General features: G+C 42.0%; 1 protein-coding gene across 1 annotated transcript in view; it reads right to left on the bottom strand.

The window, feature by feature from the left end:
• PGBD5 (piggyBac transposable element derived 5) overlaps positions 1-17,370 on the bottom strand; it is a 699,910-nt gene that overhangs the window by 191,914 nt on the left and 490,626 nt on the right. The window contains exon 4 of the mRNA XM_044076084.1: positions 3,434-3,614. Coding sequence (XP_043932019.1) covers positions 3,434-3,614 — 181 coding nt within the window. The remainder of the gene's footprint in view (positions 1-3,433; positions 3,615-17,370) is intronic.

Here is a 17,370-nt window from a genome sequence, read left to right as displayed (position 1 = left end):
AAAACTTCCAAGGCTGCAAAACACAAAAGCATTTTTTGCAACAGAGCAAAGCCCCATTGCATCCCTGACATGGGGACAAGCCACCACAACCCAGAGCTATACATACACCAACTTCCAAATTGCACAAACATGGAGTAGAGGGAAAAGGTGGGGAAAACACAGCACTGACCTTCTCGTTCATTTCTGAGTTTGGCCATCACAGGACACCAGTGACTCTTTTATATTCAACGTTATGAACATTGTTCAAATATCTAATGTCAATCAATAGGACACCCATTTTAATTGTTTTGTCCCTGTTTAAATATCATCACTTTCCTTTTGAGCCATGTTAGCCAGTAATCAAACAATGGATGCCTTCTCCTCTCCAACTTCTTACACAGTACTAAAGTATCTTTCTTTTTCCCGTTTCCCTCTTCTGACCCCTAGTTTCACTTCACACCCAATTACTCAGGTATATTACTCCACCCCTTGGCCTTTTGAGGTCAACAACACTTTCTGCACCTGTGGCCTACTCCACTGTTCCTCATGCTCCCCAAACACCTTTACTCATCTTTTTGTCAGCCTATAGCCAACACTCACTTTATACTCCTACGCAATCAGCTCAGGTTCTAGCCTGTCTTCTTCCTTCCATCCTCCTCCACCCCAAACAGACACAACCCACCTGTAACCTTGTTCTACCCTCTCACCTTTCTCCCATACACCTACACCCTAAAAAGACAGAATCCTCCTACAACCAACCCAGTTTATACCCTTTCTCCTACACACCTACACTGCAAACAGACAGAATACTCCGGCAACCAGCCCAGTTTATACCCTTTCACCATTCTCCTATACACCTACACTCCAAAGAGGCAGAATCCTACTGCAACCAACCTAGTTTACACAATTACACCTTTCTCCCATACACCTATACTCCAAACAGACAGAATCCTCCTGCAACCAACCCCTCTATGCTGCTTCCATATATCTTTTCCTATACCTTCATTATCCCTTCCACACCAGCCTTACCATGCACACCCACCATGTATGTCACTAATTTTCATCTGCCCCTAGCACTTATCCTCTGGGTACCACACCTGTCTCTTTATCTATACAGGGGTTTTCAACCATTTATATAACAGACACCAGTAGAAATTACCTGCTAGCCCACACAAGCTCACTCTCCTTGGAACAATCCTTAGCTCCTCCAAAAACTGCTCTCAAACCAAACCTTACTGTCCTTTGCTCAATATTATCATAATGTTTCATAGCCATCTTTGCCAACTCTTCACCCAGACATTTATATATCACCCTTCTCCTCCCTTTTGACCTTCATCTACTCATTATCTATGTCTACAGATCTCCCTCTGTCCCTCTTCATTACTCTCCCATAATTCCCTTCCTGCTAGTGCTTCCTTAATCGTCCCTATAAACTTCCTGTCATGAGCCAAACAGCCCATTAAAACATAGCTAGTCTTCACCTTACTGAAAACCATTAAATATTATTACCCCACCCTTCCCTAACCTTCTTGTTACATCCTTCACTCTGCTTACCCCTATCCCCACCTTGAGGCCCACCCATGCAGCATCCCACTCAATTCTCCCTCTTCTTCCCTTTCAGTATACTAAGTACCAAGTCCTCCCCATCAGCTCCATCTATCACTTTCCCCAGATGGTTCTTAATCATTTTGTACATATTTTTCCATTTGAAAAATTCCTCCCCCAAATCCCACTTTCTACCACCTCTCACCTCACTGACTAAAGGCCACCACCATCATACCTTCTCAGTCTCTGTGTCACATTAAGTGCTATTACATACCTTTCCAGGGCTGGCATTCCCCCTAACCCTTTCATCCACTCTCATCCTTTTCTTTGCAATCCTTCCTCTCCTCCCCACTAAATAACAAACCTAACACACAACTGCCTCTTCTCTAGCAGGTTTATCCCCATTTGCCTAGGTACATATAGTACACACTGTAAAACTATACTTCTTAACATCTCTAACCCTCCTTTTCACTGTAATATTTCAACCCAACCACTGGCCTATTCATCTTCCTACTTTTTCCCTTAAACCTGCCCAGTTCTTGGCCCTTATCTATTCTACTGTTAAAATACACTTTTAGCAATAAATAATTTTCTCTTGCCATTACCTAAAGCAATTCTAGTTCCCCTGCCCATCCTCTGTGACTAAGACCACAGATTTTTTGGGATAAAAGCACAAACCAAACTTCTACCCAAATCTAACAAAATTATCCAAACTCTCCAGCAGCTGCCACCTGACATCTTCTAACAATATCATAAATCTTCTTGAAACAGTGAATCCCACCTACAGCTACCCCCTCACTCACTTTGCTCCCTCAGTCAGTTCCTCACTCTTTTAAAGCACATTCACTTCTTCTATCTATAACAACCCCCCACTGACAAGGGGCATCCCTGACCTGTCCCTCTTTCCAACTCTGCCTTCTCCAATCTATCCGAGTTCAATAAAACCTTCACCCCATAACCTTGACCCCCATCAGGCCATCTGCCTTCTCCCAATAATTGCTTGCTAGCCCTCAAACATATACCCTCATCCAGCAATGGAAACGTAGATCGTTTGTAGGGCTGGGAACAACTCAGAATAGGGCTACTGCTCTTCCACATTGAGAAATATCAGCTGACATTTTATGGGCATCTGATGAGGATGTCAGAAGGTCTATCAAGCATAGTTGGCTGAGAGCATACTCTAAGGCAGACACGCAGCATGATGGAAAGATCCCATGTAATTATCTGGGGACTATTGCTAGGGGTAGAAAAGTCTGGTCTGCTGTAGATAGCTTGCTGCAGTGACTCTCACCAGGACAGATGGCTTAGAAAATGGATGGATGGATGGATAGATGGATGGATGGATGGATGAATGGATGATTCCCTGCAGATGGGATGCTGGTGATATATATGGACAGAAAGCACAAACAAATTACATTTCTTCATGTTTTTAGGCTAGATTTTGTTGTGATACATCACTCTTGTAACATTAAGAAAGATATTCTGCTTGTTAAGGCCTGTTCTTAGGAAGTTCTGTATTTTGCAGACAGATCGTTTTGAACTACAGAATATCAGAGGAGACATTTCAGTAACCCTTCAATATGACAAAAGCATTTTGTTTGTCATTTTTCTACATTACCATAGGATCTTTTGGCTCTAATTTACACCTGGAACATAACTATAAGTCAGACTTTTGATATCCCACATTAGGCATGCCCAGTATATATTTACATCTTATGTAGTCAAGACGTAAAGAACAGTTAGAAAAGTAATACACAAATCACTTCCATTCCCAGTATTATCTTAAACATGACTTACAAAAATACAGTCTTATGATCCATAATCAGAAAATGTGAATTAAGCTTACCAAAAGAGAATAGATGTCAAGAAAAAAGTCTGTTAACTAACATCAGCATTATCAGATACAAACCTTGCTTTTCAAACTCTTCAAAGAGGTTCAGGCTGGTAATACTGGGCCCTGTAAAAATTATATAATTCTTCCCAGAAGAATTCTGACAAAGATTTTTGGCCACGATGCTATGTAACTGTGGTTTGTTCTTCAGTGTGTCCAGTCCATCTATACCTTGCCCCTCTTTCAAATGGATGTGAATCTTGATTTAAAGGAATAAAAAAGAAAGAAAAAGAACATGTCAGTTGAACAGAAGGCATTTACAAAAAAGGCCATGAATGGTATGAGACATTTTTGGGGGTTCAAGATATTTATGGGGAAGCAAGACAAACTTACATAAGTCAAACTATATACACACTTCACCTTGCCCTCTACAAAATTCACAAAATGCAAGTTTATTACAAAAAGGTCAGAACATCTGCCACTCCATAAATCTTTCAGGTTCACGTTTGCATCATTCAGCATTGCCGTCTATTTTCTTCAACTATCACTCCCCCATAGCACAGGGTCACAGGCTCCTTTCTTGTTTTTGATTGCATTTGTACGTTACCTGTTACTTCATTATTCTGCTGGTTTAAAATCTATTGCATTGTTTTGCTGCATGTTTTAGTTAAGAACTTTCTTATGTTACATACTTCAACTTAAACCTGTTATTTGTTTTCTTTTTGTTAAGCATGCCTGTGTTATTTTACTTCATAATTTACACTTGTCTATTTTGGGGTTATCTCTCAGGACTTGACTGAAAATGGAACATCTGGGTAGGGCATTCTCAGTTAACAAATACAAATAAATCCTGCCCTCCCCTAGAAAAATTAATTATCTCTGCAACTCAAAATCCATTTGAATCTCAGCAATAAATCACTTCTGTGCTACAGAGGTCAACCTTAATGCTAAATTATTTTATAAAATATTTTCTCTGAAGTAATTTCATACCTTCCATCATCAGAAGTCTCACTAGACTTACATTTTTCAAGCATACTGTAATTAAACATTTTGGCTATTTTCACTAATACAACTAAACCTAACCCACTCTTTATGTCTCTTCCTATTACCTCCTTGTTACAGGGGTGTAGCAAGGAATTTGCAGCGGTAGTGTTGTTGCCTCACAGCAAGAGGTTCTCCCATTCAATTCTCGGCTGGAATGCCTTCTGTGTGGAGTCTGCATGTCCTCCCCGCGGTCGAGTGGCATTCGAAAGACATGCATAGAATGGGCATGCCTTTGTTAAAGGTTGGGCACCGAGCTGGCACCTCGGCACCCGTAAAGAAAATCTACTGCCAGTCATTAGCGGACCGGAGTTCCGCTGTGGTGACCCCTAACCGGGAAAAGCCGAAAGAAAAAGAACAACATATAGGAACCATACTGATCCCCATAAAAAGCATAGGTAGTTCTTTCCACAGCATGACGGTACACAGGCCAATATTCTACCCCCTTGTAATAAAATCTACAGGATATTTAAGGGTCTTACAGTACACAGCACACAACCTGCTGATGAAAATTTGGTTTTTGGTTGTAGCATAACTCCTTGGCTCCATTAGACAGACTGGCTTTTGGTTACAGCATTGCTTTGCAACAAGGGTCTGTATAACAGCTGGCAGACTTAGCTTGCAATGCAGCACTGTGACAAGCTCTTGTCCCACCGAGTTCCACTCACATCAAAACTCTGCAGCACCCCTCTGTACTACATCAAAGTCAGTCACAAAAGTCCACTCACACTAATGCCAATATGTTGCACTGATCACCACTGGTGCTGCATATTAGTCAAACCCTTTGGAAGTTCATTCATACCAGTAACATCCATTCTCTATACTCAGCCAAACTGGGCCAGCACGTTAACAGCATTTTCACATTCTGCAACAGCTAGAGTTAACAATTACCATAATAAACTGCCCAGCAGCACATAATGTTTGCTCTGGCTAAAGATACACTAAGTCTTTTGGCTTTTCCCAGTTAGGGGTCGCCACAGCAGAACTCCGGTCTGCTAATGATTGGCAGTAGATTTTTACATGCTGGCTTGCCGGGCCTAACGCACAACCTTCAACGAAGGAACGCCCATTCACGCATGTTGACACACAGAAGATGCTCTAACTGAGAATCGAACGTGCAACGTCTAACTGTGAGGCAACAACGCTACCGCAGCATTCATCTTTGCCTGCATCCTTTGGAATCACTGCACTATTTATATTGTAATAGTGCACTTTTTACAGCAAAATGTCATGTTTGCTTTAACACACATGTAAGTCCTGGTAAATGTAGACAGTAACAGGTGTATTTCATAAAGATTACTACTGTTACAGAACAGTATTACAATAACAACTAAACACATTATAACCAATAACACCACAAGTCAGTGTCAAATCACAGCATCCTAGACATAGTAAGAACCCCAGGCCATGCAAGTCTTAAACAAAGTAACAATCAAAGTTGTCACTAATTCATTTCTCTGAAAGAACACACAGCAATTTTACATCAGACAGATGAGTGCACACACACACACGCACACACGCACACACGCACACACATGCACACACACACACACACATGCACACACACACCTGCGCGTGCACGCGTACACACACACGCACACACGCACACACACACACACACACACACACACACACACACACACACACACACACACACACACACATGGTTCAAGCTCAAGACACACAAACCCCATTCATGCCAATCCCAAATAACTACACTGACAAAGCCTTATAAGTGTTATAAAATAGACCTGACACCATTTAAGTTTGCCTGAATTTGCCTCCTTGCAAAAGAAAACAGTGTATTTTAACTGAATATTTTTTTACAATAAAGTAGCGCTGGTAACATTCTAGTTTCAAAAACAATTATTTTAAAATGAAAAAGTACAGCCCCATTAAATGCTCTATCTTCAAGACGTTAGGAAATCTAAGTCTTTGAAAGAGTAGAGTCTTTTATTGTCATAATATTAATAACAATAATAATTATGTTTTTATGTCAACTGTTACAACAAGCAGTATAAGATGTTGCATCCATTATAAGGTTCTTTCTGTGAAAGCAAAAACACTGTACAGTCTGTGCAGTCCTAACAGCCTTTCCATGAGTACAAATGTGTCATAAGATAGTGCTTGGAAGCAACTGGGAATTTGGGCTACATGTCTAGTAACAAGCTGTGATGATGTGAGGTATTACCAGCTATGCCAAGAGAAGTAGGGCAGTGGATATATAACATATGCCAGCATAGCTAGCTGGAGTTTTATAAATAATTATATGTCATTTCTATATCAAACTGATCTGTACAGATGCTTGTGTTGAAAATGTATTTGTAAAACTGCTTGTGTTAAATAAATATACCAACAGTGTGTCCTGCTGGAGAAAGAATACAGTTGTATGTCAGACTGTACTATAACTATTGAAATTAATATATTGTAACAGAGAATACTGGAAGAGAACATGTTAATCTCAGCCCAGCTAACTTTGAAAATTAGTTTGAAAGCAAATGACCTGGTAGGTCATAAAGATTGTATCTTACAGTTCTGACTGCAGTCAAAGACAAAATGTCTGTGGAAAAAAGGACTAGGAATCCTTGTTGTATTGTTTATAGCAGGTGAACTAATTGCTACCCTGGAAGGGTAGAAGTGTTGAAATGGTTTTATGGCTTCCAGAAGCTGCAACTGATCTTAGCAAATTGCCACATGTGTGTATTGTTGACATATATGTGCTAAATCCAGGCAGCTTCTACTAAAGGGGGTAGTATGGAAAGCAAAGTCAGATGACCAGATGTATGTGATGTCATTCTGTAATCTAGGACAAAAATGATGTTTTAATACTAGATTAGACTGAAGTCTCAGGGCAGTCTATTTTTGGAATCTGACAAAGAAGGACCCGTCACCTATTTCATCTTGCCTTGTTCTAGTAAGTGACCATGGAACAGTAATTCTTTAAATCAGACAGGAAAATATAGTGGGATTAGTTAAGTACTGTTTTTCTGCATCAGTGTGAATCTATTCATCTGTGCTATTTTAATATTTCCTGTGATTGAAACTCTGATGTGTATTCTAAATAGATATTCCGTATTTTCATGTTCTTTTATTATTTATTATTAAATATATTTAACTTTTCATTGTGGCTGGTCCTTTAGAGAATTTTTTAACTTTTGAGAGTAGAAGACAACCAAGGGTCACCAGACCTTAAACACAGTAAAAATAGAAAACACACATACCGAAACCGGTAAAATCAACCGTTTAATTGCTAAACTAACAACTTAGCGCTTTCGCCAACCAAAAACTAAGGATTCTTCAGAGTTGTTCTAAAATTTTTACTTATGCAGCTTATATACTGATAATTAAATCAGAATGACATTCACCTACCAATAAATCACAATATAATTTTTTTTAAAGAGACAGTATTGTCCCATACTGTTTAGAACAACTCTGAAGAAGCCTTAGTTTTTGGTTGGCGAAAGCGCTAAGTTGTTCGTTTAGCAATTAAACGGTTGATTTTACCGGTTTCGGTATGCATGTTTTCTATTTTAACCTTTGAGAGTACTTATATCTATTTGGTGACTCTGTGACCACTCCTGGAAAGCCTTAATACATTGATCAAGCACTATAATTTGTATTAATATTAATTTCACTCGGTATAATAGGGTACCCTTGTAAGAGCCTTACAGTAGCTGGCTTTACAGTGTCTGGTGGCAGTGTAACTACCTTATAGTCTGAGCAGAAAGGCCATAGTTACAAAATGTGTGCCAACGTTTCCCAGGTGTGTGTGTGTGTGTGTGTGTGTGTGTGTGTGTGTGTGTGTGAAAATGAAATCTCAAAGACTGTGTGTGTGTCAGCTGCTTGAAGCAGGGATACAAAGCACTGGTTTCACAGAGAGGGTTCTGGAGGACTTGGCTTGGACACTCGGCTGAGGACTCAACTCTACAGCTGTACCAGTGGGGGGCCTTATTGGGGGCCTGCAGAGAGACAGAGAGAGATACAGAGAGAGATACACAGAGAGAGAGAGAGAGAAAGAAAGAAAGAGAGAGAGAAACCAGTCCCTAGACCGATTGTGTTCCCTGTGTGCTCTTAAGGGAAATTGTGCTTGATGTAGTGAGTTGCATCTGGAAATTCTGTGTATATCTATTTTTGTTCTAAATGAATGTCCCTTCCCATTATCAGTGGTGAGGATTCAGGCTGCTTGCTTACTGGCCAGAGAGGGGACGCCACATATTTGTGGCAGTGGTGGGATATTATTTGAACTTATGCAGCTTGAAGGCAGTTGTCACTGAAGGTGTGTGTACTCTCAGCAGGCACAAGGTAAACATACAGTGTTTCATTTTGCAACAGTTTTATTTATTTTTTGTTAGTTTAGTTTAGTCAGGGGAAAGCAAGCAAAGATGTCAGCAGAGGATTATGGCAAGCTAACAAAGAACCAGTTGACCAAGCTGTGTGAAACCAAAGGACTGGTGCATGCCAGCCTGACTAAAGAGGAAATGATTTCAGCCTTAGTCACAGCTCAGGCCAGCAACCAGGAGGATAACTAGTCTGGTGATGGGAATTTGCAGCCCTCAGAAACAGGACAGCTCACCTTTCCTCAGAGGACTTAAAAACTCGTCTGGAGTTAAAGAGACTTGAACTGGAGGCCAAACATTTGGAATTAGAATAAGCAGACAGGCTGTTTGGAGGCTGAAGAAAATGAGAAGCAGCTTCAACATGAGAGAGAGATGCTGACTCTTCACCAGGGTCATGGAGGTAATGGGGAAGGGAATAATTGAACCCCAGAAGCAATAAAGGTCAGTAAATTTCTTCCACAATTTACAGAGACTGATAATTCTGAAAGTTTTATTTATATATTTGAAAGAGCATGTAAACAGTACAATGCTGACCAAGGGCTCTGGGTACAGTTCCTGACCCCCTTACTCCATGGTAAAGCTGTAACCATTGTTTCTAAATTGTCGCATATTGCTTGTTTAAACTATGACAGAGTAAAGCATTGCTTACTAGAATGTTTTAAGTTAACACTTCATGAGCATACACACAAGGCAGATGAAAGTGTGTCTGATTATACTGCTGAGTTAAGCACTTATTTTCATAGGTGAGTGAGTGGGTGTCTGGTCATCACTTTTGAAGGGCTGGCAGACCCTTTGGTGAGGGAACAAGCCCTTAGCACTTTGCCTGAGGATATGAAAATTGGGTGGGCAGACCGGAAGTGTAACTCTGCAGATGACCTGGGTACAAAAAACAGGAGCTCTAATTACCAAGCAGGGCATCTCTGCACAGGAAGGGGGCACCCAGTGCTGCTCAAGGATATAAGGGAACCCATGGTGGGCAGCCTAAACCACCCTAACAGAGTCCACCAGTAACAGGGGAAGCCACTAGTTCAGGTACATGGCTGGGATCAAGGGTTAAATGTTTTAAATGTAACCAGTGAGGCAATGTATCATATAGATGTCCATGGAAGCAAGGTGGGGAAGAAAAGGTGGGACAGTCAGCAAGTGGGAATAACAGTAGGATAGTGGTAAGTTGTCTGGAGACAGCAGGGGTATCAAACTATCACTAGAGTTTACATCTGATCTTAGTGGATGGAAAATAAACCACTGCTAAGAGAAACACAGCCTCTGACCTAACCATTGTGAAGCCTGAAATGGTTAAAGAGGAGCACTATTTGCTTGGGCAGTCCACTCCAGTCAGAGCTTTAGGAGGGACACCACAACAAATGCCTTTGGCCAGGGTTCACCTTGACTGGGAGGGTGGAGAAGGAAGCAAGCTTGTAGGTGTGTTTGAGGATATGATGGCAGATTTCCTGATAGGGAATGATTCTGATAATACAGTACCTTGTGTGCATGCAGTTACATGCAGTCAGGCTTGGAGACAGGCATGTGGGTCTAGTAGCCTGGAGGAGACCCAGATAGACACCACACCTGAAGCCAGGGCTGGTGAGGTGGCTATTTCAGGGAGGGAGCTACCCTGCAGCAGTGAGCCTGAAGGTGAGCCACAGCCGCTGGTAGGTACTGATGTTCACTTTGACAGAGTGACTGCAAGGGCAGAGGTGAGTGGCAGTACCCAGGCTAACAGTAATACACCGCTGTCAGAAGATACTAGGCTTCCAGTGGAAAGAGAGCAGGGAAAGGTCACAAAGATAAAGTTGAGACAAGCTCAGCTCTCGGACTCTACATTAAGAGTTTTGAGGGAGGTAGCTAGGGAGGCACCTGATTTTTAATGAAAATGGGAGTCTGTATACTGAAACAAAGGGTTACTGTATAGAAAGTTGACTCCTGAGGAGGGCTAGAGGGTGAACGAATACAGGAGTTGGTAGTGCCTATACCCTACCATCTGGCACTTCTAGCCATAGCCCATGACATTCCTTTTACAGGTCATATGGGCATAATGTGTACCAACAGATGTATTATACTGAACTTTTATTGACCTGGGATTGCAAGGGATGTAATAGGGTACTGCAGGACCTGCTAGCAGTGCCAAAAAGTAGGCAAGGCAGGAGACAAGGTCAAGGCTCCATTGATGCTTTTGCTGTGATTGAGGAGCCATAGAGGGTAGCTATGGATACTGTAGGGCCTCTGAGTACCCCAATTTCCACAGGGAAGAAGTATATCCTGGTGGTAGTAGATTATGCCACTAGATACCCTGAGGCAGTAGCACTGTCCTCCATCAAGGCAGAGAAGGTGGCAAATGCTTTGCTAGATATTTTCAGCAAGGTAGGTTTCCTGAAAGAAATACTGATTGACAGAGGTACCAATTTTATGTCAGACTTGCTGGCTTATCTGTGAGAGCGCTGTGGGGTGAAGCACCTAAAGACCACCCCCAGACTAATGGTCTTGTGGAGAGGTTAAACTCTACAGTAAAGACCATGCCACAATCATTTGCAGACCAGTTTAAGAGAGAGTGGGATGAATATTTTCCCCACCTGCTGTTTGCATACAGAAAGGTACCCCAAGAATCTACAGGCTTTTCACCTTTTGAGTTCCTGTATGGACATAGGGTGAGGGAGCCATTAGACTTGATTTTTGATGAGTGGGTGGGTGAGTCTGAATCCCACAAGGAGCCTGTTGTGGCATATGTCCTAAACCTCAGGACAAGGCTTAGGGAGCTCATGGGCTTGGCCCAGGAAAACCTGGCAGGAGCCCATCAGTAGAAAAAGGTCTGGTATGACAGGAATGCTCAAGCCTGAGAATATCTTGTGAGACAGCAGGTTATGGTTCTCATTCCTGTCAGTCACAACAAGCTGCAGGCAGCTTGGGAGGGACTCCTCAAAGTGATAAGGAAGGTCAGTGATGTTAACTATATGGTAGAACTTCTAGACAGGAGGCAGGGGCACAAATTGTACTATATTAACATGATGAAGCCTTACTATGATAGGGAGGCACTGGTGCTGAGTATTTGCAGTGGATGGCAGGAGGAGTCTGAGAGGGATCTGGTGACTGATCTCATTAGTGAGGCATCAGACAGACCCCCACAGTGGAAGGGGTAACAATGTCCCAGTGGCTATCCCCTACCCATGTTCAAGAAATCCGGGCAGTGTTACAGGAGTTTGGGGGCATGTTCACTGGGAAAACTGGATTTACCCACCTAGTGCAGCACCATGTGGATACTGGACCCCAAAGGCCTGTCAAGCAGGCCCCTTATAGGGTGCCTGAGTGAGTCAGACAGACTCTGAGGGAGGAGATACAGGAAATGTTGGAACTGGGGGTAATTCAGGATTCCAGCAGTCCCTGGGTCTCTCCAGTGGTGCTGATACCAAAGAAAGATGGCAGCACCAGGTTCTGTGTGGACTAAGGAAAACTAAATAGTCGCACAGAGTCAGATACTTACCCCATGTCTAGGACATATGAAGCCTTAGATCAGCTGGGTGAAGCTAAGTATCTGACCACTATTGATCTGACTGAGAGCTACTGGCAGGTGCCCTTGACCCCCAGTGCTAGAGAGAGGTCAGCCTTTGTGACTCCTTTTGCATTATATGAGTTCACAAAGATGCCCTTTGGGATGAAAAATGCCCTAGTGACCTTCCAGAAGCTAGTAGGTCATATCCTAGCAGGTGCAGGGGATTCTGTCCTTGCTTACCTGGATGACATTGCCATTTACAGACATTTCAGGCATGAGCACCTTCAGCATGTCAGGAAGGTTCTGGGCAGACTACAAAGGGCAGGATTGACTATTAAGCCCAGTAAGTGTCAGGTGGGTATGGCAGAGGTTTCCTACCTGGGACATAGAGTGGGAGTGCATCAGGCCAGAACCTGCCAAAGAGTACGCTATTCCGGCTTGGCCTTCCCTATTACCAAAATGCAGGTGAGGGCATTCTTGAGGACAGTGGGTCCTATAGAAAATTTGTTCCCAGTTATAGTACAGTAGCTATTCTTCTCACAGACCTGATGAGGAAAAACACGCCAAACAAGTTAGTGTGGATCCCAGCCTGTGACCAGACATTCCAAAAGCTTAAAGGGGCTTTGGGAGGACACCTTGTGTTAGCCAGTCTAGATTACAGCAAAGAACTTGTTGTGCAGGTGGATGTTTTGAACCATGGGGTGGGGCTGTACTCAGCCATGTTTTCTTAGAGGGAGGAGAGCACCCAGTTGTATGTCTCAGTTGTAGACTCCAACCCAGGGAGGAATGTTATGCAGCTGTAGAAAGAATGTCTAGCCATAGTATGGGCACTGCATAAACTTTAACCATATCTGTATGGAAGGAAATTCACTGTAGTTACATGTCAAAATCCCTTAACATGGTTACTTGCAGCCAGCCAGCAAAATGCCAAGTTATTAAGGTGGAGCCTAGGGTTGCAGGCATATGATATGACAGTGCAGCACTGTAGTGGGGTTAGCACATTATGGGTTAATGTGTTCCCAAACAGGCTCATGTCCCTCAAGCCACATTTCTCAAGGGTTGCTTGAGTAACTAGCTTGAGTTCTCAAAAGGAGAAGAGATGTGATGATGTGAAGGAAGGTATGCCAGGAGAAGTAGGGCTTGATGTATAACATATGCCAGCATAGCTATCTGGAGTTTTGTAAATAATTATATGTCAATTGTATATCAAACTGATCTGTACAGATGCTTGTGTTGAAAATATATTTGTAATGCTGCTTGTGTTACAAAAATCTGTGATGCGCGTGCACTGGCCCAGTAATCAAGGAGACTCAATCCTCACCACTAACATGGGTGAAGAGCATCCATATTGGGAAGGATAACAAATACACACACAGTAAAGTACAATTTCCCTTAAAACCACACAGACATCAAAGTCAGTTTGGGGCTGGTTTCTTCCTTTCTCTCCAGATCCCCATTAAGACTCCCCACTGGCACAGCTATAGAGTGGGGTCCTTAGCCAGGGTCCCAAGCCAAGTCCTCTTAGTACTCTCTCTGTGCAACCAGTGCTTCGTGTCCCTGACCAAGTAGCTCACGCAGACACACACACACACACACACACACACACACACACACACACACACACACACACACACACACACACTTTGAGATATGATTTATATACAACCACACAGACACTCCTGGGGAAGGCTGGCACAGGTTCACTAGCTGTGTCCCTTCTGTCCAGGCTATAAGGTGGTAATCACTGCCACCAAGACCCTTACTTATCAGCTACTAAAATGGTCCTTACCAAAGGGTGTCCAGTTATTACTGTGCAATATTATTATCTAATTAGTAAGCGTGACCAGAACTTTTTAAGGCTTATTGGAGTTGCTTGGCCAGTATCACTATATATATGCAATGTACTCTAGAACTTAAAGTATCTCTACACAAAACAGCCACAGTTGAAAGGTTTAAAAATATTTAATAATAAATAATAAAGAACACTAGACAATACTTCTTACAACACAGTGCTAGTCAAGAGTTCAGAGATCACAGGAACATGCTTAAAATTATACAGTAAAATAGTTCTGACATCAATACAGAAATCAACTAGTCTAATCTTCCTATTTCCTAGCTCTTTCTAAGAGAGACAGTAAAATCTAAGTGCCTACTTACATACATAGCACAGGCAGAGTGCTGGTGAGTTGGATGTTCTCAAGACAAATGCAAAAATGCTCTCTCTCCGTCTCTGAGAAAGTCCTTTAAATTGATAATGCATCCTGCTGACTCATTTTAGATTACATCATTCTTAATTCTCTGACTCCCAGGCTGACAGAAACTCTATATTTAATTTCTTAGTAAGCTTGAACCTGGTCCAGAAACACAGCAATAAATGACATCATACATGTAAATTCTAGCAATTAACTCTGGTCTCAAAACAATAGGAAGAATTCCTTCATCCAGACATCTTGGCTCCGAGTTTTGAGATCAAACAATTATACAATGCTTGTCTTATCAGCTTTTCTCCAGCAGAGTGCAATGTGGTTAAATATTTTGAAGTTCAACATCCAATACAATTTTCTTATTTAAGAGAAAAGCCTGTGGCTTATATTAATATTTACTGCTGACAGAATTATCTACAAAATTCTATGTAGCGAGGCTGGCAGCCTTCACATATCTTCACAAAATGTACCACCAGTGTGTCCTGCTGGACAGACAAAGAAACACACTTGTATGTCAGACTGTATTATAACTATTGAAATTAATATATTGTAATAGAGGATGCAGGAAGATCAGAAGTTAATCTCAGTCCAGCTAACTTTGAAAAATAATTTGAAATTAAATTACCTGGTAGGCCATAAAGATTGTATCTTACAGTTCTGATTGCAGCCAGAGATGAAATGTCTGTGAAAACAAGGACTAGGAATCCTTGTTGTTTTGTCCATAGCAGTGAACTAATTGCTACCCTGGAAGGGTGGAAGTGTTGAAATAGTTTTATGATTTCCAGAAGCTGCAACATATCTTAGAAAAGCTGTGTGTGTGTGTGTGTGTGTGTGTGTGTGTGTGTGTGTGTGTGTGTGTGTGTGTGTGTGTGTGTGTGTGTGTGTGTGTGTGTGTGTGTGTGTGTGTATACTGTTGACACATATCTGCTAAATCCTGGAAGCTTCTAGTAAAGGGGGGTAGTATGGGAACCAAAGTCAGATGACCAGATCTATGTGATGTCATTCTGTAAGCCAGGACAAAAATGATGTTTTAATACTAGATGAGACTGATATCTCAGGGAAGTCTATTTTTGGAACCTGACAAAGAAGGACCTCTCACCTACTTCATCTTGCTCTAGTAAGTGACCAGGGAATAGTAATTCTTTATATCAGTCAGGAAAATATAGTGAGATTAGTTAAGTACTGCTTTTCTGTATACGTGTGAATCTGCTCATCTATGTTATTTTAATATTTCCTGTGATTGAAAGTCTGGTGTTTATTATAAATAGATATTCCTTATTTTCATGTTATTTTATTTTTTGGCTTGTCCTTTAGAGAATATTTAAACTTTTGGGAGTACTTATATCTATTTGGTGACTCTGTGGCCACTGCTGAAAGCCTTACTGCATTGGTCAAGCACTATCATTTGTTGTTGTTTTGTCTTTCGGCTTTTCCCGGTTAGGGGTCACCACAGCGGAACTCTGGACCGCTAATAATTGGCAGTAGATTTTTAAGTGCTGAGTTGCCGGCCCTGATGCACAACGTTCAATGAAGGTATGCCCATGCACGCATGTCTCCACACAGAAGACACTCTAGCTGAGAATCGAACAGGACAACGTCTTACTGTGAGACGACAACACTACCGCAGCATCATCACCGCAGTATCAAACACTATCATTTGTATTAATATTAATTTCACTCAGTATAATTGGCTACTCTTGTACGAGCCTTTCTGTGGTTGGTTTTGGAGTGTCTGGGGGCAGTGTAACTACCTTAAAGTCTGGGCAGAAGGACGCATAACTAGTAAATCTGTGCCAGCCCTTTCCAGGTGTATGTGTGTGTGAAAATCAAATCTCAAAGAGTGTGTGAGTCAGCTGCTTGGAGCAGTGAACCAAAGCACTGGTTTCACAGAGAGGGTGCTGAGGACTTGACTTGGATACTCAGCTGAGTACTCAGCTCTACAGTTTTGACAGTAGGGAGTCTTAATCGGGGCCTGGACAGAAAGAGAGAGAATAAGCAGCCCCCAGACTGAGTGTGTTCCCTGTGTGCACTTAAGGGGAATTGTGCTTGATGCAGAGAGCTGCACCTGGAAATACTGTGTCTATCTACTTTTGTTTCAATTGAATATCTCTCTCTCCAGTCAGTGGTGAGGATTCAGGCTCCTTGATGACTGGGAGCCTGATTACTGACCCAGAGAGGGGCTGTCATACTAGCTATGAACCCTATGGGCCTATTTGTAAGTGTAATACAAAATGTACTGACCCTGTTAGTGAAGTCCTACCATAACCTGATTCCATTCACAGACTCATGGGAGCTTCTATAGCTGTAAACATTCTTTTTTATGCTGCATCAGTTTTAAAAATGTAATAAGCTTCTCCAAGGACCAAATTATTCTGCTCTGTACAGATCACTATCTGTTTTTTGAAGACAAATCTTCTTACATATCTCGGAGTGGAGCTGGACCTTGTCAAATTGCTGTGTAGTCAGTAGACATTCAAAGTTCCAACAAAACAGAACAAAAAAGGGAAGAGGAATATCAACTTACTCTTGTTTTATAGTAAACTGGCAGCCTCACAACAATAGGTTCATAGGTAAGTACTAGGCTAGCTGCTCTTGCAGGCCATTTTAAGCCCAGCTAATTTCCTTAAGGTGAGAATCAACTCCATACCTTGTGTTTGTCAAGTAAACACATTAACCATTATGACAACTCCCAACCCGCTAAGAGACAGTCGTGCCCCCTACTTACCATTCAGAGCTGATTTACTTCACTAAAGCAAATCAGCATGTGGTCTTCACTCCTAGAGAGCTTCCCTCCACCCCCATTGAAAACAGCTTCCGTCCACCCCCATTGAAGACAGCTTCCCTCCACCCCCATTGAAGACAGCTTCCTTCTACCCTCACCCCTCATTCTAGTACTGACTTGTACTTTTCAGCTTGTGAAGTTTGAGAACTCCTCACCTACTCGCTTAG

The sequence above is a fragment of the Protopterus annectens genome, chromosome 1.part1 (assembly GCF_019279795.1).
Source record: "Protopterus annectens isolate FY-2018-M chromosome 1.part1, PAN1.0, whole genome shotgun sequence".
Classification (NCBI taxonomy): domain Eukaryota; kingdom Metazoa; phylum Chordata; order Ceratodontiformes; family Protopteridae; genus Protopterus; species Protopterus annectens.
Note: the sequence above shows the minus strand (reverse complement) of the source record. Positions and strands in the feature narration are given on the sequence as shown.